Source organism: Dipteris shenzhenensis, chromosome 12 (assembly GCF_047967505.1).
Source record: "Dipteris shenzhenensis isolate YYH24624 ecotype China chromosome 12, Dip_SZ_1.0, whole genome shotgun sequence".
Classification (NCBI taxonomy): Eukaryota; Viridiplantae; Streptophyta; class Polypodiopsida; order Gleicheniales; family Dipteridaceae; genus Dipteris; species Dipteris shenzhenensis.
This window is the reverse complement of record NC_141607.1, coordinates 41,004,587-41,026,167: the sequence shown is the minus strand read 5'-3', so window position 1 is coordinate 41,026,167 and position 21,581 is coordinate 41,004,587. Positions and strand designations below refer to the sequence as shown.

The following is a 21,581-nucleotide window of genomic DNA, read 5'->3' as shown; positions in this document are numbered from 1 at the left end:
AGGCAACCAGCTTTTCCTTTTCTTATCAGTGCCTCATGATGAGCTGACTTTGTATTTTTTCAAATCATCTGATAGAAGGTACTTTTTTGGGGGGAAAAGGAGGTCATGATTGCATGATTCTCCTTGGAGCTGGTTTGTTTGCTAGCTATGTCCTTATTTTGCTCTCTTAAGATTCCTCCTTGTAGTTGAGAGTTGGGGAAATGAATAGGAACTGGCCCGTGCAGCCCAGATTTGTGCTATGAAGGCTGGAGATTTGGTATAATGATCTAGAAAAGTGAGATCCTGATAAGATTGATGTTTATAGTTATTCATTGTATAATCCTAGTATGTGTTGTGTTCGTGTATTTGCTGTATCATCAGCCCACATTGCAAGCCACTATATGAAAGGGAGTTTTTGGAATTATAAGATCTTATTAATGCTGCTTGAAAGGGAGTTTTTGGAATTATAAAATCTTATTAATGCTGGTTCTTTCTTGAAATAGACTTCTGTTAGTATGAAAGAAACAGGTGAGAGAAGAAACTCTAGGCATAGATACATCATGCGAAGCATGAAAACCCTAGGGTAATATATACCACTCAAAAAGTTTAAGAAAATGAAAAACCTGATAAGCAACAGGACTGTGACTCAAAATGCCACCTCATGCTTGTGATGTTCTCAAAAAAGAAAGGACAACCTCTCCACTCTCTAAGAAAAATCATCCTCTTGGCCGAAGCAGACCCAAAAGGTCCCTGCATCCTCAACCAAATAGCCGTCAAAGTTTCTACAATATCTGTGTAGGTATTGGCCAAGGTATGAGCTGGGTGGACTTGCGTTCCATTAATAGCCTCTGTGCATTTAGCTCTCCAAACGTGCCAGGAAGTGATACTCGCAAGAGTCTCCCAGATAGTGTCTACTGATGCATGTGCAGGTCTTTACTTAGAGACAAGGACGGCATGAGGTTGATAGAACTGTACACCATGGTGCCGGACCGTGATAGCCCAGGATCTCTCATAAAATACCCAAGGCCCAGCCCCAAGTAATGAACAAAGTGGAGGCTGAAAATCTATGCTAGAATTCCACTATCTCAGTCCAAATGATCTTGGCCTGTCTGCACTCCCAGAGGCTTTTGAATGTTGACTGGTAAGATAGTTGTTTCAGAACTGCAGTGTGGATCTGATTGGTTTCTGATTCAAGACCCATCTGCATGAGTTTGAGCCATACTGTTCTGTATGCTTTGGGGGAAACTGTTTTTACGACTATATTTGTGGTCTTTTGTTAGCATAGATGGAAGTGTTATCATTACCTTTTGCTGCTTTATGTGCAGTTCACCAAAGTGTACGATTTTACTGGACTTCCCTATTCTGTACACTGCACTGATATACTTTAGTAGACTATTGAACAAGTTCTAACAAAACTTTTGAAATATAGTGTATTTCATCTGCTGCGAAATCAGGTCGACTTGTTTCGGAGACGTTGTTTACCTGTATACTGGATTGGTGATCATAGACGTGTGTTACGGGGCCATTGGTTTGCTCAGAAAGGGGGACTTGATTGGCTGCCTCTACGTGAGGATATTTCAGAGCAGCTTGAAATTGCCTACCGAAGTCAGGTGTGTGTCACCATCATAGTTATTATTTTCATCAGTCACTTTTGCCACCATTGCTATGGCCACTGCCATGACCATGCCACCATTGTTAGATCCAATTTAGCTGCTATCTCTCATGCTTTTAACCTTGCTTACCACGATGTTTTACAGATTTTTGGGGCTATTTAATGAATCAATGTTGTACAAATCAATCTGTAGCAAAAGGTTTGAAAATTTTGTAGCAATTTTTCAGGTTTGGCATCGGCGGACTTTTCAACCTTCAGGAAGATTTGCTGCAAGAGTTAATTTACAGGGTGCCACTGAGGTTTGTGAATTGCTCATAGTACTATCGTTATCTTCTTAAAGAACGTGAAGGAATCAACAAAATGAGTACTATTTATGTGAAAATTGAGCTGGTAAAAGATGATATAAACAGTACCTGACACAATGAGCTGAGGGGTGGTGAAAGGAGTTTTTCAGTTTTTAAAAGTAAGATTGTTCATTCACAGTCAATTGCAAGAGACAAGTGACATACTGCTCTATTTCTATCTGCTATATTGTCAATAAAAATTTACTGGGATGGGGTATAGCTCCATCAAATCCTTCGGTTGAATAAGTAGAGCAACTTTAGATCCTCAAGAAAGAAATCTTTCTCAGCTGCTAGCAGAGTGGCTATGGATGCTATCAGCCACTGTGTACCCAGTTATTTGCTTGAGGAGAGAATGGCTTCCTCCCCTCTCATGCGCTTGCATCTCATACACAATTTCTGCTGCAAGATGTAATAATGGAGTTAACCAGCCTAGGAAGAGGATAAAATATCCTGCACTATGGGAACCTAGCCAGTTTTTTGACAGGGCGTCTGTCCCTTACACGCTACATCCTAAATTTGGGTATCTTGCTGATCTAATCTAAGATTCTATTACAAGCATTAACCTCTGGGAGGAAAACTGACCCAAAGTGAGGAATGACTATGCTATCGCTGGGGACTTATTAAGTATCCTGTAATTATGTCAATAACGATGGGCGTTGCTGAGCTGTTTCCCAAAGGATTACCAAAGGCAACTTTGGATGGATCAAGTGGAAACTTATTGAATCAATTTTTTGAGATGGTTTTTAGAGCCAATGTAACTTCTTATTTTATGTCCTTGTCCATTGACAGAGGAATTTCCAGCAACATCCTGGTTTCAGCAAATTGGCAATTTAGAGCATGCCCACTTCTATGAGTCCCAAGCTAAAGAAGAAATCCATCTATTTGAAACAGCAAGAGCCTCCCATGTATATTCTAATGAGATGGATGTAAAGCGTCTTTTTTCAAATCAGCTTGTATCTCTAAGCACATGCTTATGAAAAAGTTTCCTTTAGAACCTTTCTCCTCCTTGGAGGTTTAGGGAATGCCTAGGTCTTTCAGTAAGAGAAAAGGAATATGAGCCTTCATAAAAAACACGTCCTGAAGGGAAAAGTTATTGAGTCATAAGTCGTCTTCATGGCCCTGAGCCTCTTCGATTCTTCAATCCAGTTAAGGGAACAATTTGGTTCTCAAATGTGTCAGTCCGAAAGGGTTTTAATCAGAATAGACAAAAATTTTCAATCGATTTCGGCCAAAATATTGCCATGATTAGCAAATGAGGCAAAATGCTAGAATATGCTCCATGGCTTGTGAGAGATATATCATAGCTCAAATTACGACTGAAAGGAGATTGCAAGTCTATTGCTATCGTTTTCTCCTCTTTTTTTGGGGGGAGGGGGAAGGGAGGGTCAATTGTGCAGTCACAGTCATGGTATACAATGCCAAATTGACTTACTCCATCCTATTGGCAACATGATTGGTTGATTATTTGAAAGTTCTCTAACTTTGAGTATGATTTGATTTGGCTATTTTTCTCCACATTGTTTCTGTAAATATATCTAAGTTCAGCTTTTTGAAGTAGAAAATGAAGGTATTTATACACACGTGAAGAAGGTTGCTAGCTTATGTTATGTAATTGTTTCTGTTTCAAGCAGTGATTGTGTTTCTTATTTTTGGATCTACAGGGTTTGCATGCCCTCTTCATGGGAGAGGATGATACTTGGGAAGCATGCCTTGGTATGGATGCATCTGGTATTTCATTGGTGCTTGGTCTCAGAGAAAGTGGTATCCAGTTGCGGCGTGGTTTTGCTCCTTCTCAGTCACCTCAACCTACACAGGTGTTTAGAATCAATTTGCTAATTATGCACTATCAACGAGTTTGGAGGCATGATCCAAACGATGGAAATTTATCGTAACTATGCCCTTACATTGTATTTTCTTACTACTTATGGCAATATGTCAACAGAAAATTTATTCTTTCTAATGTTACGTGTTTACTTGACCAATGTTAAGTCTAGGGTAGTTTCTTATTTTGAGCTGTTAAGTATTTGTTACAATGATAAAAGTCTTGAAAGCTTATTTCTTAACTCAGGATGGCCTTATTAATATACTTGTTTTCATGCATCTTAAAGGTAAGGGAAATTATACAGGATAATGAAGAATTGTTAGGTGAAACTCTTACATGTAGATATCACGATGTCCCATCTGGACCCTACTCTTTGGAAGGCCTGCACCAACAACCTATATCATGTCCCTAGGAGAATAGGAAATACATTCCTATTTTTTGGAAAATGTTTTGGCTTGAAGAGATGTTTCATAGGACTATGCATTTACTTTTAAATCAAGGTGATATAAGGAAGCAAACTTTTAGTGGTACATGTATCTCAATGCATTCAATGTCCAGTTGTTTCCATATCATTGCATAAATTCATGTAGAGGTTCATGATACAACTACGTAATAGCAATAGCAGATGCACTTCATAAGCGATTTCATGTGCAAGGATTTGTGGATTTGTCCTGACTAATTGCATATTTTGTTGTCTTCAGGATGAACTTCGCCAACGCAGAGAGGAGGAGATGGATGATTACTGCTCACAGGTCTTAATTTGTTTGTATATGGTGTATAAAAGTGTAGATGTATCTTCCCGTGAAGGTTATTGTAAAATATTCTGAGAATGTGATTATCATAGTCATAGAAAGAAAGAAAGAAAGAAAGTTTATTAAAGTCTTCGGGAGACCGTGAAGGTCTATGAGACTAAAGATAACTGATACAATGAGCATAACGGTGGCGGTCTCAAAACGGGCCAGCCAACCGTTTCTACAAAAATGAAGGACGGTGTGTCTAGTCCTCATACAAAAAATATGTGTCAACCTCCAGATGATACAAAAAAGAAGGGGGGGGCACCAAAAATGGGGCAGAGGGGGGAGATACAAAATATATGTGCAGGTGGTGATCGTCAGAGACCAATCATAGAGGGGCCGTCAAATGGGAGGCCGGAAAAAACCTTGCGATAGATGATTGGCCTCTGACGTCACGCGGCCTAGTCGAGCTCGGTCGTCGGGGGCGGCAGGTGACCCTGTGGATGAGGGCAACAGTAACCCCGGTGGGGCGGGCAAAGAGCAGAGACGAGATGTCATGGACCCGGATGTGTGATCACGTCTGTCCGCTGGCGCAGCTGTCGTGGCTCTGGCTCTCGCTCACTTCCGTGTCGTCGGCTAGACTGAGGAGAGGTATCCTGTGACTGGAAGAAATCAGTGATGGGCCGCTGGGTGTCCTCCCGCTGTGCGTGTCGCCATGCTCGGAGAGAGGTATCTCGGTGGCGAGTCATCTCATGTAAGAAAGCGGCTAGGCATCGTTGATCCGGGAACTATAGCATGTGTGGGAGGGGGCCGAATCCGTCGCGGAAGAGGCAGTGGTACCGGCCTCGGATGGCATAATAGATAGGACATCTGAAAGCAAAGTGCTCGTCCGACTCGATCTCCTACAAGTCGCAAAGTGGGCAAAGGCGGCCCTCTCGTGGGATACCCTCTGCGCGTCCGCTCTCGATCCGTAATCGGTGTGACGAAACCCTAAACTGACCGAGGGAGATCCGGAGCGCATGTGGTAGATGAAGCTGTGTGTAACCCGGAGGTGTGATGAAGCCCTCCTGTGAGATCTGGAGGCAGTGTCGGCGGTAGAAGTCGAGCTTCACAGGAAGCTTGGAGTGAAGAAACCATGTCGGCCAGGTGTGGAGCTGGAGCAGATCCGCTCAAATGACCCGGTTGACCTCCTGGTCAGTGGGGGAGAGGGGAGATGGTGGAGCGTCGAGGCTGTACTGAAGAGAATAAGTCATAATTGGTGAGTAGGTCTTGTGGTGCTGCTGCTCCCCATTGCTTGCATCTTTCTCTCCTGCTTCCGGCTAGATTACCTCCTTTCCAGCCTGTTCTTCCTCTATTTGCACACCTCCTATTCACTGCTGCACTCCCACCCTCTCCTATGGCCTTTTTTCTGCACTTTTTCTTGCACAGCCCCCCCTCAGCATCCTGTTTCTGCACATAATCCCTCCCAAGTCTGCCATTTTCTGTCATCCTCCCTACTCTCCGGCCTTACTTCTATCTGTACTCCCTAAAAGCCTAACTAGCTCCCTAACGCACTTACACAGCCTCTCACACACTTTCATACCCACACAATCAGCTTTTCTTCTCACAGCTTCATTCGTTTTCTCAAACGCTCACACGCACTCACATCCTCACCTTCCAGCCTGTCTGTTCACACACACACACACACACACACACACACATGTTTGTGTTATCATTGTGTGGTGATTGGTACATGCACACTCACATGTGCTATATATGTTCCAAAGAAGGTACAGCTGATGTGAAGCATTAATACCTTTGAGTCATACAATGATTTGGATACAGAGTTGATTATGGCATGTGTCCCGTAGGAAAAGAGTGGTTGTAATGCTTCATTTGACATGGTAAATGATAGCATGCTTTGCCCATTATGTGGCCAATATTTGGATGTATTGAAACTTCATGACTTTTTGCCTTCCATGATACGTTGCTTTGCAAGCTTGCAAGATTATAACTAATAATTTTTTATTTTTTATTGTTGGTTTTGACGATTCATATACTTGAAAACTCATCCGACTATGGTCATTTATAGCTTATGTTTGCTATATATACAAGAGATTTTGCCTTATTTAGCAAAGGCATACGCTTTTGATTGCTCTTTTGAGCTTCACGACGCATAGCTGGCTGCTATGATGGTCAATAAATGGAAATGTGGTCGACAAACGAAAATGGCGCAGTCATCATCAATCACTTAAATATTATTTTAATCACCTAAATGTTCTTTGACAAAGGTTGAATTAATAAAGTGAATTTAGTAGTGGTGCATTGGTGGTTTTAAAATGGGATTGTCATTTGGCATTAATTGTCACGGTTAGGAATGTTTTGTCGTTTCTCATAAGCAAAACACTACCGTTTGTGTGCATGTGGAAAGTTTTGGCTAGTGTTGAACTTGAGATTTATAAGAAAATAGTGTAGAGCCGTAGGAGAGGACAATTATGTTATTGCCCATAGGCATTCATGTATGTGCAAAAATCCTCGAGTAAATTAGGCAGAAACTTGAGTAAATTGGAGAGGACAACCGGATTATTATTATAGTATGTTGCACCAATACATCAAAAGAAGCTTAAAGAGTAGTATGAAATGCAATAGTTCATAACCAATAGAATTATAGTATGCTGCACCAATACATCAAAAGCAATCTTAAAAAGTAGTATGAAATGCAATTGTTCATAACCAATATAGCAAATGCAAGCTTCAAAAGAGTGTTCTAGCTCCTTTTCACATTCACATGATTTAAATTCCTTCTGATCACCTCGTTGGTCAATAAATGGAAATGTGGTCAACAAGTGAAAATGGCATAGCCATCATCCATCAGTTAAAAATGTTCTTTGACAAAGGTTGAATTAATGAAGTTAATTAGCAGTGGTGCAATGGTGATTGAAAAATAGGATTGTCCATCACCCGCCATAGAAACACCTGTTGACAAAGAGGCAATTTACAGCTCCAAAGCTGTCACAATCTTTTACGCCACCACTTGGCACGAGAATTCATAGACCAAGTCTGATTTCCCCAATCTGAAATCCAAGTGGAGGTATCAAGACCCTATACAAACTGGCCAATGTTACATTAGCCAACAGTAGAGGACGAGTAAGGAGGAGAAGCAACAAAAACAACCCAAGATTGATGATACAAACAAATGCAGAAACTGTACTGGCTTTCAGACTGATAGCACTGCCATCCGGAAGGCAGCTATAATGACCTTAGCTGAAGCAGCTTCGACCTCGACATCAACCTTCACATCATTGTCGTCATCAACATCGTCATCATCAGCGCCTTGGAGGTGACAACACCACCATTTATGCATGTGACATCATCATCATGGTTGGTGGGATTTGGCGCAGCACCAACATTTCCCCTTAACCTTGACATCACTCGACCTCGACATCAACCTTCACATCATCGTCGTCATCAACATCGTCATCATCAGCGCCTTGGAGGTGACAACACCACCATTTATGCATGTGACATCATCATCATGGTTGGTGGGATTTGGCGCAGCACCAACATGTCCCCTTAACCTTGACATCACTGTACCACTCTGTGCCTCTTTTCTGTCACTCTTACCCCTCAGCTAGACACCATTCCCCTCCTTAGTTGGACTCATCACATCCACATTCCAGATGTCTAGTCACCACTCCCAATCCCCTACCCCATGTCCCTGTCCTCCATCACCCAACCCCCACAGGCCATATCCATATACTTCTCGCTTTATGGTGACACGATCCCATTTGACGTTTGGGAACACCTCCTCATGCAGGTACATCGCCTTCATACGTGAGAGGTGGAACAAGACTATCTTATCCATAGCTTGTGTTAGGAGATATCCACAGCTCCCTAAGGAGGTGGTACTTGTAGCAACAACCCCGAGCAATCGGCCAGCAATAGAAGTATAGATAGCCACCATGTAGTCAACCATCGCAGAGACTTCTAGATGGGTGGATGTCGCTCAATGAGAGCTTGCAAAGTCCACCGTTCAACCACCATTTTGGAGCAACAACAGAGAGCCAGTAAGGCTCTCGATATCATAGTACGAGGGACCCCCCATCGCCCTTACACCTACGACTCCCATTGATGATCCGACAAGCTTTGTGACTTCAACCCTGGGGTCCAAGAGTATGAAATTGAGGGGGCCTGGCGTATAGTGTGGGACCCCACCTAAGAGCAGCCTCTCATCATTCGCTTCAGGGATGCCCAAGCTCTCCTAGCAGCAATACGTAGATGATCATTTCCATGTGACCACCCATGGATCTACTTGGATGAGGACCTTACACCTGTACACGTAGAGGAGATGCGTACCCTAATATAGCAATGGGATATGGCCCGCAAGGAGGGGATTTGGGTAGTAGTCTAAGAGGGGCGGCTCTTGATAGGTCCTTGATGGCAATCTGGGCTCTACGAGATTGAGTATCAAGACCTTGGCTTGCAGTGTTTGAAATTGTAATTGTACTTTATATTCTCCAAGGAATTTCTCTGAGTCCTACATAGGTTGAGACATATTTTTTTACACAAACACACTAGATCCTAGAGCGCCCTTGCCGCCGGTAGTCAATAGATATACATGGGAAATAGCATACCCCGATCCTGGGCGATGACAGGAGTTCAGGTATCGGGAGGAGTGGGAGTACTATACAGATCATCCCTTATCGGAGTGATCTCTGTCTCTCCACTCTCTTTCTGTTCATTTCCCTCTTTTCCTGGAAGCTGGAAGACTCTGCACTCTGTTGGGAGCTTGAACAGGGGATAGGCACGAGAATAGAGCTCGCCCCTCTGCCACGCACAATGGGTATTTGGTTTTTTTCTTCCATTTTATTGCCATTTCTTGATTTGAAGCAATTCGCAGTGCTTTTCTTGTGTTTGAAGTCCTTTCTGGTCCCACAGGCTCAAGCAAGCACTTAGAAGCAAGGGTGTGCTTGGGGAAAGGCCAAAGGGCTGTGTCAATGCATGTGAAAGCCTCGAGGCTACTTTGAGCACATTTTGCAATTGGTTTGGATGCTTTGATGCTTTTAGTTGGGTCAAGTCAGAAGTGAATGCCTAAGATTGCCTTGCCAGTTGGATCCTAGTGGTGCACTATGGAATAGATGCCCAGAAGATAGTGAAGAGGATTTGCAAGAGGAACAGTGCAGGGGTGAGCCCCCTTGTTATGCTCTAGCCGAGATAGCATGACCTCGGAAAGATCGGTGGGCATTTTCTCTTAGATGACCGACTTCTGTAATATTTTATGTGCGTAAATAAAATGGTCAAGGGAAGTAACTGCCAAGGTCCTAGGTGAGGGTGTATTGGCATTGACTAGGTGGTTATGAGTGCTAAGGCCTAGGTGCACCTAAGTGTATAAAAATGCCAAGGGGCAAATGTTTTAATTGTGCCCCAAGAGAGGGGTAAATGATGTACCAGGCTAAAGGTTTAAAATGACGACATGTGGCAGGGGGAACCATCTAGGGAACTGAGGGCTTGTGGATAGGCATGAAGAAATAGAAATTATGTATCTTTGTGTGCATGCCATCCATGAGATAGGCTGGGAGGAAAAAGACGATGCCAGTGCCTGTGATTTGCCTTGCCTGTGATCCGATGAGAAACAAGAGAGATTAGAAATAGTACGTATCATTTGGTATCAGAGCAAGTGAGCGTTCCGGCTGGACGAAGGTGAACGACGTGTGTTTTAGGTGACTCTATTCGTGCGGGCTTCCGTTGATGGAGCGGGTACAGTTGCAGGCTTGTAAGCTGTTGCAGGGCAAGGTTCCCGTAGGCAGATGATAGAAGAGCAGGCTGATTCTGTTGCGTGGGACTATGTCTGAGAGACCTGGAAAATTAGAGAAGGCGTGGTGATGGGTGACGTACGGGCAGCGTTATGACTATATGGTGGCTCGACGACGATATGTGGTTGACGGGGCATCTAGCAGCTCCTCAAGGCAGTAAATCGGAGTAAGGCCAGGGAACAGTGGCTCGTGAACGGGGAGGCCTTCGACACGATAAGTGATGATGGGATGTGGTCACGCAAATAGCCCGTGAGCGAGGTGTTGGCGGTGTCAAGCGTATCAGTGGCCTCATCTACAAAGAAACTCGTGGTGTCCTCAAGATCTTCCTCGAAAATGTCATTCGTGATGCTGTTACCTATACCGAGCATGCCCGCAGAAAGGCTGTCACAACAATGGATGTTGTCTATGCTTTGAAGCAACAGGGCTTGGGAGAAATAGATTGACGGGAGCTCGAATTACATGGAGCTTTTAGGGAGCATTATTTTTTCCTGTGATATAAATTTTAGTTTCCAGTTTGTAGTCAATTTATTCTTATATAGTAGAGTTTACAGTTGATTTATTCCTGTACAGCAGAAGGAAATTCGAAGTGAAAAAAAAAAAAAAAACTATTTTCCCTTTTGAAAGAATGGAGACGGAGGGACAAGATTCAGGGTAAATCCTAGTGAATCTAGAGCGTGATCTACGCAAGAAATGTCCCATCACACAACACCTACTCTGGTGGGTAGGATTTCTATATTAGAAGATGCTTTACAACATATTATGAACCAGTAGCTTCAAGTGAATGCTGGTCAAAATGAAATTAGAGAAATGGTGCAAGCCTTGTCGGCTAGACCATCTAGAAATGAAAGGGGCAAAGCTCCAGCAGAGCCAGATCCCAGTATACATTTGTCGGAACGTGCGAAGGTCAAGGTACCTAATATTGCCAACTATAGACCGGAAAAGTACGTTGGTCGGATGACCGAGCGTAGTTCTGATGTGATCGAGGTTTGGTTACACAAGTGGGAAGAAGCCTTCGCCATTTGTGAAATCAGATCTGATCTAAAGAAAATCCGCGAGGAATATTAGGAAAATCGTTGGAGGAGCTCCCCGTCTGCAGCTGCCCGCCACCGCCTGTCGCCATCACCCAGCCCCCTTGGCAACACTTCGCTTCCTAGCTGCCTTGGCCGCACAGGCCCCTTGGCAGCACTTCGCTCCTTAGCTGCCTTGGCCGCGTAGGCCCTTTGGCAGCGCCCAGATCAGGTCGCCCTGCGCCCCTCGGCCGCGCAGGCCCCTTGGCCCTGCGCCTTGCTGCCTCGGCCGCGCAGGCCTCTTGGCAGTGCCTAGCCTAGGTCGCCCTGCTGCCTTGGCCGCGCAGGCACCCTAGGCAGCGTCCTGCTCAGGTCGGCCCCCCCGCTTCAGCCTGAAATTCGTGCCCCCCCTTCAGCCTGCTGTCCTGGCCTCACCAGGCCGCCTCTCTCCCTTGCTGATTGCCTGCCCCTCCCTTGCTTCAGGTTGGGCAGTTTCAAGGCCCTCTTCGGGATTGTTCGACTCGTGTTCTGGGGAGCTGAGATCCTGGGCTGTTTCCAGGCATTGGCGGAGCTGTCTGCTTCAGCACTGAGCGACCTGTTTGCATCCCACGCAGGCTGAAGATCGGAGCATTCATTATACAGGTTTCTTTCGGGGGATTTACTTGTGGTTGGTTGCGAGTTCTTGGTGGGTATTTTCAACAGAGGTAGCTCTTCCCCTCAGGACAGCGCAAGCTGAGACAATGGAAGACACTAATGCCACTCCCGTCGCCGAACCTGAGGAGATTGAAGTCACAGTTTCCTTTCCTCCCGACATTGTGCAGATGATTGAGGTAGCAGAGGAGGGTTTTCGTTCGACACACATCATTGGTTTTCTACCTGGTAGAGGCCAACAGTTACGTGATTGGGTGTACACCAGCATTGCCTCTTTGGGTGTCTCAGTTATGGTTTTCCGATTGCTTGGCAGAGGGTACTTTTCTTTGGCCTTCAGTCAGCACAGCAGGCTGAAAGAGTACTTATGAGCCCACCGATTCAGTTTCAAAGCAGAGTCATCCATTTGTGGCCGTGGCAGAAGCACTTCAATTCTATCTCCGGGACCGCGACAAGCCTCCTTTTGGATGCTTTTCCCTGGACTTCCTGATGAGGTCAGCTCTTGTCGGAGAGTTGTGGAGCATATGGCTAGTGTGGCAGGTACAGTCATCCCTTCAGGTGCTAGACTTTCCTAAGCTCAGTCACTTACTGGTACATGTGTTACGAGGGTTAGACTCATTTCAGATTTCCCCCCTCCTCGACCTTTGCCTACTTTGATTTCGTACTCCACTGGAGATGGGGTCCAGATGCAGCAGAGGGTTTTGTACGAGGGTCTTCCTGATTAGTGTCTGTCGGAAGAGAGGTCACTTTATTAGGGATTGCCCCAGTCATCGGCATCGATCAGAGACTTCGGATACATCTCATCCTCCGAGTGACCCAAAACCTACAGCTCAGCCTCCAGGGGTCTTTGAGCCTGCTTCGACTCATTTAGCAGAGCGAGAGGAGACTCCTCTGGTGGAGCCTCCAATGAACTCAAGGGACTTGGAGGTGCCTCCAGCGGAACTGATTTCTCGGAGAGCTCGGAGGAGACAGAGACAGAGGGAGAGTCAGCAGTACGAGCAGCCTCTAGGGGTCTCTGAGCCTGCTTCGACTCATCCAGCAGAGCGAGAGGAGACTTCTTTGGGGGAGCCTCCAGTGAACTCAGAGGACTTGGAGGTGCCTCCAGCGGAACAGCTTTCACGGAGAGCTCGGAGGAGACGGAGACAGAGGGAGAGTCAGCAGTACGAGCAGCCCCAGGTACGAGCTCACAGTTGGCAGAGAGTTGACACATGTGCAGGAGACCCCGGAAAGGGAAGATACAGAGGACCATCCGCAGGCAGGTCTTGTCACTGTGCAGGAGATGGTAGCTCAGGGAGTTGAGACACACGTGCAAGAGACCCCAGAAAGGGGAGACGCAGAGGACCATCCGCAGGCAGGGCCTCACACTATGCAGGAGACAGTAGCTCAAGATTTGATGACTCTTGACACTTCTACCCCGGAGGTTCATATATTGGTTTCTGAGACAGTTATCCAGCAGGAGACTGCTCAGGCTGCGGACACGGTGATGGATGCCTCTTCACAGCAGTCCATTGAGAGAGAGGTATTTCACGACACAGGTCAGAGTCATAGCCCGTCCCAGGATCTCATGCGCCTTTATGAGGTTCCCTCGAGACCTCTTTCTTTTCCCTGTCGCACAATACCTTCTTTTGTTGCTATGCGGAGCGTCCTCTCAGACACCCCTCCCAGTACAGCCTCGTCCTCGCAGTTTTTCACTCCTGGTTTATCCAGATCTTTTGCGAGTGCAGTCACAGATTTCGCTCAGTACCCAGACAGGCGTGAGGGTTGGGAGATCCTAGCAGAGGAGATTGAGCGAGATTTTCAGTCACCCATGCGTACAGGCACCTCGTCGCAGATTCTTCCTCTCCCTCTCACCTATTCCAGATGCAGAGTTAGGACGGCTCAGCCCTTTTCAGCTCTTCTAACTCCTAGACCTGACCCCAGGATGGTTGACAGAGATCTGCCTGTTGAGTTTTGGCCCTTTTTGGCTCGAGGGGTTTCCACAGACTCCCTCACTAGATTGGAACTTGTCTCGGTATTTTGTCGACGGTCAGAGGAGGTAGAGGAGTACTTGGGATCTGTTACTCTATCTAGAGAGGGGCACATTCTTCGTTTCTCTGCAGGCATCTTTCATTCTCGGGGGAGCGAAAGCTGGTCAGCTGAGTTGCTTGACAGCGAGATTGCTAGACAGCTTTTCTGCATGACTCAATTTTCATCGGTTCACCATATTGTTGGCTCGCAGATTCATTCTTGCCCTAGGACTCTTCGACCTGGCTTCGGTGGCAGGGCCTTTCTGTTTCTGTTCTTTGAGGTTCAGGGAGACTTTGATTTGCCCAGGAGTGCTGGTTGGTTTGACTTTCAGCTCCTCAGTTCGCGACAGAGTATTATTCCCTTGGATGGAACCATTTTACATGAGTAGGGGCAGATTTGGAGCTTGATCAGAGACCGACTTTGGATTGCGCCGTCAGAGAGAGTCATTTGTGCCGCTGCCACTGGCATCCCCTCACTTCCATCCGATGTCTAGGCTGCCCATCATTTCTTGGAATGTGAGAGGACTGAACGGCCGCAGATTTATTTCAGATATAGATGGTCGTAGATCGGGAGTTCCTAGATTGCAGTTGCTTAGGGACTCCCTTCGATTTATTTCCTCAGAGTCCCCTCTAGACATTGTGCTTATCCAGGAGCATAAGCTCTCCCAACACAGGATTGACAGATGCAGATCCTTACTCAGAGGACAGAGCCGGACATATTGGAGCCCATCGGATGGTACGAGGGGAGGAGTCTGCATTTTAGTTTCAGCCAGGTGGGCCCCAGAGATCACCCAAGAGGGTATACTAGTGGAGAGCAAGGCATGCTATGTTATTCTTGAGATTGAGAGCACAACAGGTTGTGTTCTCAATGTGTACGCTCCCACGGATCCAGCCCGCAGACGTGCACTTTGGAGACAGCTCAGAGAGTCCCTTCCTCAGGCAGACACCTGGATTGTTGGAGGAGATTTCAACATGGTTGAATTCTCTGAAGACAAGTCGGGCCAGACAGAGGGTGGACTTTCTAATAGGGAGAGAGTGGAGTGGGATAGTTTTGTTTTGCATGTTGAACTTCATGATGCAGCTCGATTGGCCGACTTTCGTCACTTGGCTGACAGTCTTCAGTTCTCTTGGTCTGGGGTTTTCCATGGCTCTCTCTCTTTGGCTAGGCTTGACAGGTTTTATATTGGCCATTGGGGCCAGGCCAGAGGAGGACAGATTGGGATCCGCCTGGGTTATGTTTTATTTGACCATGCTCCAGTCCTATTACAGATTCTCCCTACCTCTCGATTGGAGAGCACAGGCTTTGTGAGAGTTCCGGACTTTGTTTTTCAGGACACAAAGTTCGTGGAACGGTTGAGAGAGGCTTGGTTGTCAGAGGACACTCTTGAGGATCAAGGCTGGTTGATGTGGGTAGAGGGGGCTTTGGCGAGAGTGAGCATGGCCTGCGAGTTGAGGGCAAAAGAGGAGAAGGAAAAGCTTGGAATCAGAGATCGGAACGCAAGAGCGGAGGTATCCAGACTTCAGAGATTGATTCAGAGCTTTCCTCATTCTCTTTTCATCAGAGGCTCAGGAGAGACTAGAGGAGATTCAGGGCAGGAGGGCCCCGTTCAGGTTTTACTCCCAGCAGACCTTCTGGATCCAGAAGGGGGATACCCATTTGCTGGAGCCAAGTACCCACAGGTATGCCCCTATGTATAGTGAACCAAAGAAAGTAGGAGATTTTTCTGGCTACTGATGCCCCAAAAGTGGGTCCAGTAGCTCAGCAAGAGCTCTGCAGTAAGTCCCTATGCGTGCCAATGCTGGGAGGCAGATGGAATGTGATGAGAGTCTCTTTGCTGAAGCCTGTAACCTGCCCTCGTCGAGTACTGGAAAAAAGAAAGAGGACGAACGCCTGCCACCGGAGCAGGCCATGCCCACTCACCTGGGTCCCAGTCAAGCTCCGGAAGAGGTCGACCGTGAAAAATCCATAGTCTCCATCTAATATTCTCTGCAATGGTCAACCTGGAAGGATCTGTGGCCCATTCCTTACCCAGGCAACCAATGACCCTGACTCTCTGCCAAAGAAGCTCCTGACAATCCAGGGGCTGAGTGGGATACAATCTGTGAGAGAAGTCTGTCTCAAAATAAATAAATGGTGCCGGTCCTAAGCGAACTCCAATACATAGCCCAGCCTCACTAAAACAACCTGACCAAGTAGAAATGGGATCAACATAGGCTAGATCTATAAGTACATCCCTCCACTCCTGAGGAATAGCTCTCATAGCAATCTGTCCAAGTGGCCCATGTCTATCTCTGATCACCTCCTTTGACATCTCCATACCTCCCCTGCACCAATCTCCGACTGTCACAACCCCCTGAGCATGCCATCTGGCCAAGGGAGTCCTAAGTTCTGTACCAAAGGAAGATCCCTGGTACCGAACTAGGGGGTTATGGTAAAGTGGCTGTCAGGCAATTTCCTCTCTGGAGGAGGGAACTGCTCTGATGAGGTGCTGTCGAAAATGATCCCATATCTGAACAAGCCTTTTCACAAGTGGTGAGGAAGGCTGAGAATGCTGGTCCGTCAGGAAGATCCAACTGACTCCACCTGCCCACTCACCTGCTGCTCTGGGGGTGCACTGGTGAATCCCACGCAGTAGGAACTGCTTCCACGGCTGATCTCCTAGAGTCAAACCTCTAACAAGAAGTTTGACTAAAAGGGCTCTGCTCTGCATCTCTGGATCAAGAACCCCAAGTCCTCCCTGCGAGAAAGGTAAAGTGATAGTATCCCATGAAACTCTGGCCCTAGTGTCCTCAGAACCATCACCACCACTCCAAAGAAAGTTCCGAAGCAATCCCCTCACCTGACGAATGGAGTCAGCATGAAAGCACCAACATGACGCAACATACCACATAGTCGCTAGTAGAAACTGGTTGAGTGCCAGCGCTCTTCCGGCCAAAGATAGTCTAGCCGTACTCCAGTAGGCTAGCTTTCTCCGGATACTCTCAAGAACTGGGGCAAACTGTTGCGTCGGGGACACCTCAATGCCAACCTGGAAGCCTAGATATCTCGTGGAGGTGCCTCTGGGTAACCATACAAAGCCTCTATCTCCTCCCCATGTTGGGGTATCCTGCTGAGCTCCAGTCCAGATGCCTTTTGATTTGTTCCAATTGACAAGTCCCCCTGAGGCTAGGCAGAACTTGTCAATTGCATCCACAGCAGTAGCAAGACTATATGCATCTCCTATGACTGTCAGTGCCGTATCATCAGCAAGCTCGGTGTCCAGAAGCTCCTGCTCCTGCCGGATAGGCAGATGAAGGCCCAAAGTGCCATGACTGGTAGCCTGCATAAAGTAACCGATAGCCTCCGCTACGAAAAGGAAAAGGTAAGGTGCAAGCGGGCATCCTTGTCGTACCGATCTGGATAGCTGAAAAGCCGGTCCTCTGCCTCCACAGACCACCATCCTGCTAGAAGAGTGAGAGTAAAGTGAGGAGACCCATAAAATCCATCTATCACTGAAGCCTAGCCTCCTCATAGTGCCCTCCAAGAAACCCCAGTCCACCCTGTCATAGGCCTTCTCAAAATCGAGAAGGAGAACTGCAATCTCCTGCTGACTCTCCTTCGCCCAGTGAGTGGCCTCCCAAAAAGTGAAGATATTATCCAAGATACTCCTATCTTGGACAATCCTGTCTGAGTAGCTCTGATGATATCTGGCAGCTTAGGCTTTAAACGAAGGGCCAAGGTCTTCACTAGGATCTTGTAGGCTGTCCCTAAAAGTGTAACGGGTCTCCAATTACGTAGGACTGTCTTGTCTCCCCCTTTCGGGATGAGACAAATCATACCTGTGCATAATGCCTCACCCAAAGATCCTGTATCGAGAGCCTCTGAAAAGGAAGAAAGTAGATGAGGCCCAATCGTATCCCAGAGAGCTGTAAAAAGAAGGGGTGACAGACCGTCCTCTCCCGGGCATCTGTCTCTGGGCAGCTCATGTAACGCATCCGTGATCTCCAGGAGTGATAATGGGCTATCCAAAACATGACTCATCATGTCTGAGACCATCTGGGGGACATGACTCCAAATCTCCTCTCTGGCTCTGATCATCTTCTCGGTGACTAGATCAGCGGTGTAAAGAGTGGAATAGAAATCAGAAGTGATCTCAACAAGACGATGAGGATCTGTCTGAAGGGACCCGGCCTCATCCACAAGTCTACGAAGACTGTCCGAAGAGTATCTCTGACCCACTGCCTTGAAGAACTCTCTAGAGCACCCTCGTGTATGCGTTGTCAGCTTGCAGAGGAATCTAGCAAGCATTGTTTATGGAGTTGCACCAGCTCTAGAGTGGTATGGATAGGTATCTTCAGGTTGTTCTCATATGTTACATCTGAGTCCTTTCTGATGACTTGGGGCGCTGCTCTTTGGGGGAGAGGATCTGGAGCCTTTACTCTCTTTGAGTCAGAGCCAGGAGACCTCGGTTTCTTCATGCAGCGTCGCCAGAGACGGGGTCCCACGGAGGCCAGCATCATGGAGCCGCATGATTTACTTTGGGTACCGGTACCAGCACAGGATTCCATGCCTACTTCAGCTGCAGGGTCAGCTTGGGAGGTGATTTCCAGCATTACCCTATGGCGGATATGGTGTTCGCGATGTTCTTTTGTCCTTGGGGACCATTTATGCAGGGAGGCTGACACTCTCGCTTCCATTTGGGCAGAGATTATCGTGGGAGCGGTGTACAGGCATCTCTTTGGCAACTCGTGGGAGACTTATATCCTTCATGAGGACATGGAACTGCTCTTTATTTTTTCAGTTGACCCCTTTTGGGATGTCGTGGCATTTTAGACCACCTCCATGGCTTTTTTGCCACATTGTTGAGGCTAGGGATAGAGTACTTTCTCTCCCACCTGTTGTATGATTTGTTTTGAACGGAATGTATCACTCTTTATATTTTAAAAATCCACGAGACCACTCACCTATTTATTGAGGCAGTGGACAGATGGTGGATAAAGCAACAGAAAGATCAAGTTGCCCCTACCACCTGGGAAGGGTTTAAGGCTGAATTTAAGAAACACTTTCTTCCACCTGACGAAGAGTCCCGAGCTTGGGATGCTTATAGAAACCTTCGCCAGAGGAATTGGTCGGTGGCAGAGTACACTGACAAATTCAGGGAGTGTGTTATGAAAATAACAGACCCTCTCCCTATGTCGGTTCAGTTGAAAGACTATATCTATGGACTGAACGACAAGATTAAAATGGAAGTTCGGGCTAAATATGTGACTACATTAGATGAATCTATTGCAGTAGCCCTGAACTATGAGGATGCGAGAGGCAGACCTAGTGGGTTTGTGCAGGCAGGGACTCAGCATGAGTACCCGAGAAAAGGGGGATTTCAGAGGAACTGGACTTCAAAGACAAGTGTCTCGTAGCCAAGTGGCCGAACCAAGCAGGTGAAGCTGGTTGAGGGACGAGCAAAGACAAGTACCACTGTTGGGGTGAAAAGGAAAGTAACCTGAATGGCAGTTCGGGCTTGGTCAAAGTCCTCGTTGACCCCTGAGCAAAAAGAAAAAGCTAGAAAAGAAGGATTGTGCTTCGGCTGCCTTCAGCGACATCAGTGGAAAGATTGTCCACTAAATAAAGACCGTCGCACTGCCAATATGATAATATTTGAATGCGACGCAGAAATGCAGGAAAGTCCCAATGCGGAACATATGCACGCACGGCCAATATGATAATATTTGAATGCGACGCGGAAATGCAGGAAAGTCCCAATGCGGAACATATGCAGATGCAATTGGCGGGACCTTCTCAGAGGTTAGTACATGTGTTGTTAAGTGTGTCTGTTACTAAGTTAGTAAGCGGTGCACCTAGTAACATTCTTTGAAAGCCCGTAGCAACGGGGTATACAGTTTTTGATGAGCTCAAGTTGATTAAAATGAAAGGGCAAGTGGCCAATCATGATGTGATTGTGTTGTTTGACTCAGCGTCAACACACAATGTAATTAACTTGAAGCTTACTAGGAGGCTCAAGTTGAAAACTAGTCCGTCTGACTATGCTTATACAGTCAGGATGGCGGACGGAACTTCATCTAAAGTATGGGACTTGAGGGTTACCCAGTTGGAACTTCGAATTCAGGACTATGCTGAGAAGTTGGACTTTGAGTTGACCAAACTTGCTCACGCAAATATAGCCCTAGGCATGGCTTGGCATTTTTGGAAAAATCCAGCCATTGATTGGAAAAAGCATATTTACCAGTTCAAGATGAACGGGGTAGAATATGTTTTGCGAGGTGAGAAGGATTTACCTCGAGGACCATTGATTTCAGCCATGGAAATTCGGAAGACTCCGAAAGAGTTTCTGTGTCTGTGTATAGCATTGGTAGAGTCGATTGATGATGCATCGGCTAGCACTGAGGCTACCCAAGATGGGAAAATGGCCGAGTTGGCTAAAGAGATATCGGAGAAGTTCTCTGATTGTTTTAGGGATGAGTTACCTTATGGGTTACCTCTAGAGCCGAATGTTCAGCATAAAATTGAGCTTATCCCGGGGGCAGAACCTGTAAATAGACCTCCCTATAGATTAAGCTTTATAGAAGAAGCCGAGGTGCGAAGACAACTGGAAGAATACCTCAAGCTGGAGTAGATTCAACCCAGTTTTTCACCTTTTGCTTCGCCAGTGATATTAAAGAAGAAGAAAGATGATACTTTTCGCCTCTGTATAGATTACAGAGCATTGAATAATATCACTATTGAGCACAGGTATCCGATGGCTCGGATCGATGATTTGCTAGATGCATTACATGGGGCCGTAATTTTCAGTAAGATAGATCTTAAGTGTGGCTACCATCAGATCCATATTAGAGCCGAGGATGTGCATAAAACCGCTTTTAGAAGCAGGTTTGGTCATTATGAGTTTTTGGTAATGCCCTTTGGACTTACCAATGCTCCACCCAATTTTAGAGGTGATTCACATCACACTTTTCCATTAATAGGTCTGCCTCATCAAGGGAGCACATTGTCTAGGCACTCGTAATAGTGACATACCCCCACCAAGTATAGCGCCTCAGCAACAATATGGTCATGAATAGATTGTCTGGATTTGTAGTGTCAGCTGTGATGTTGCAATGGTTGCAAGGTGCTACCACCCATACATGTGTGAGAAGCCATGAATGTAAGAAAATGCGCCATCCACAGTGCACCGGGATAATTTCTAACAGTGAACCACCCATACAATTGTCAAGTAGTCTTCATGCTTTTATCGGATCACAGGAGAGGCATTCATGACGTCATTGTAATTAGTAGAGGAAGTATTGCTAGAAGAGGGAGGGACACATGATACCTCCAAACCATGTCTACTTGCAACACAGCTGATACTTTCCCTAGTGTTGAGTTGGTATACCGACTATGATCATACAATGAGAGTGAGGCCTTATGGATCTATTTTGATTCTCAGCTCATGGCTGCGTCGAGTGATGTAGGTGTACTAGATATCGCCACAACGGCTATGTCAAGTGTCTCTTCTCATAGGCTCAGCTCATTGCTTCATTGATTCCCATGTCTGCAGATCAAAAAAGTGTGGAGAGCAGTGAAGCCAGAGATCAACAGCCCACTGAAGCCTCCTTGTTGGCATGTAGAATGAGGATATTCTTGAAGGTGCTAGGAGGTGTGG

The 21,581-nt window shown here is 46.4% G+C and overlaps 1 protein-coding gene across 1 annotated transcript in view; it reads left to right on the top strand.

Moving 5' to 3' along the window:
- SGR2 (shoot gravitropism 2 (SGR2)) overlaps positions 1–21,581 on the top strand; it is a 121,937-nt gene that overhangs the window by 27,457 nt on the left and 72,899 nt on the right. Inside the window, exons 4-7 of the mRNA XM_087382684.1 lie at positions 1,434–1,589; positions 1,819–1,890; positions 3,597–3,749; positions 4,459–4,509. Coding sequence (XP_087238810.1) covers positions 1,434–1,589; positions 1,819–1,890; positions 3,597–3,749; positions 4,459–4,509 — 432 coding nt within the window. The remainder of the gene's footprint in view (positions 1–1,433; positions 1,590–1,818; positions 1,891–3,596; positions 3,750–4,458; positions 4,510–21,581) is intronic.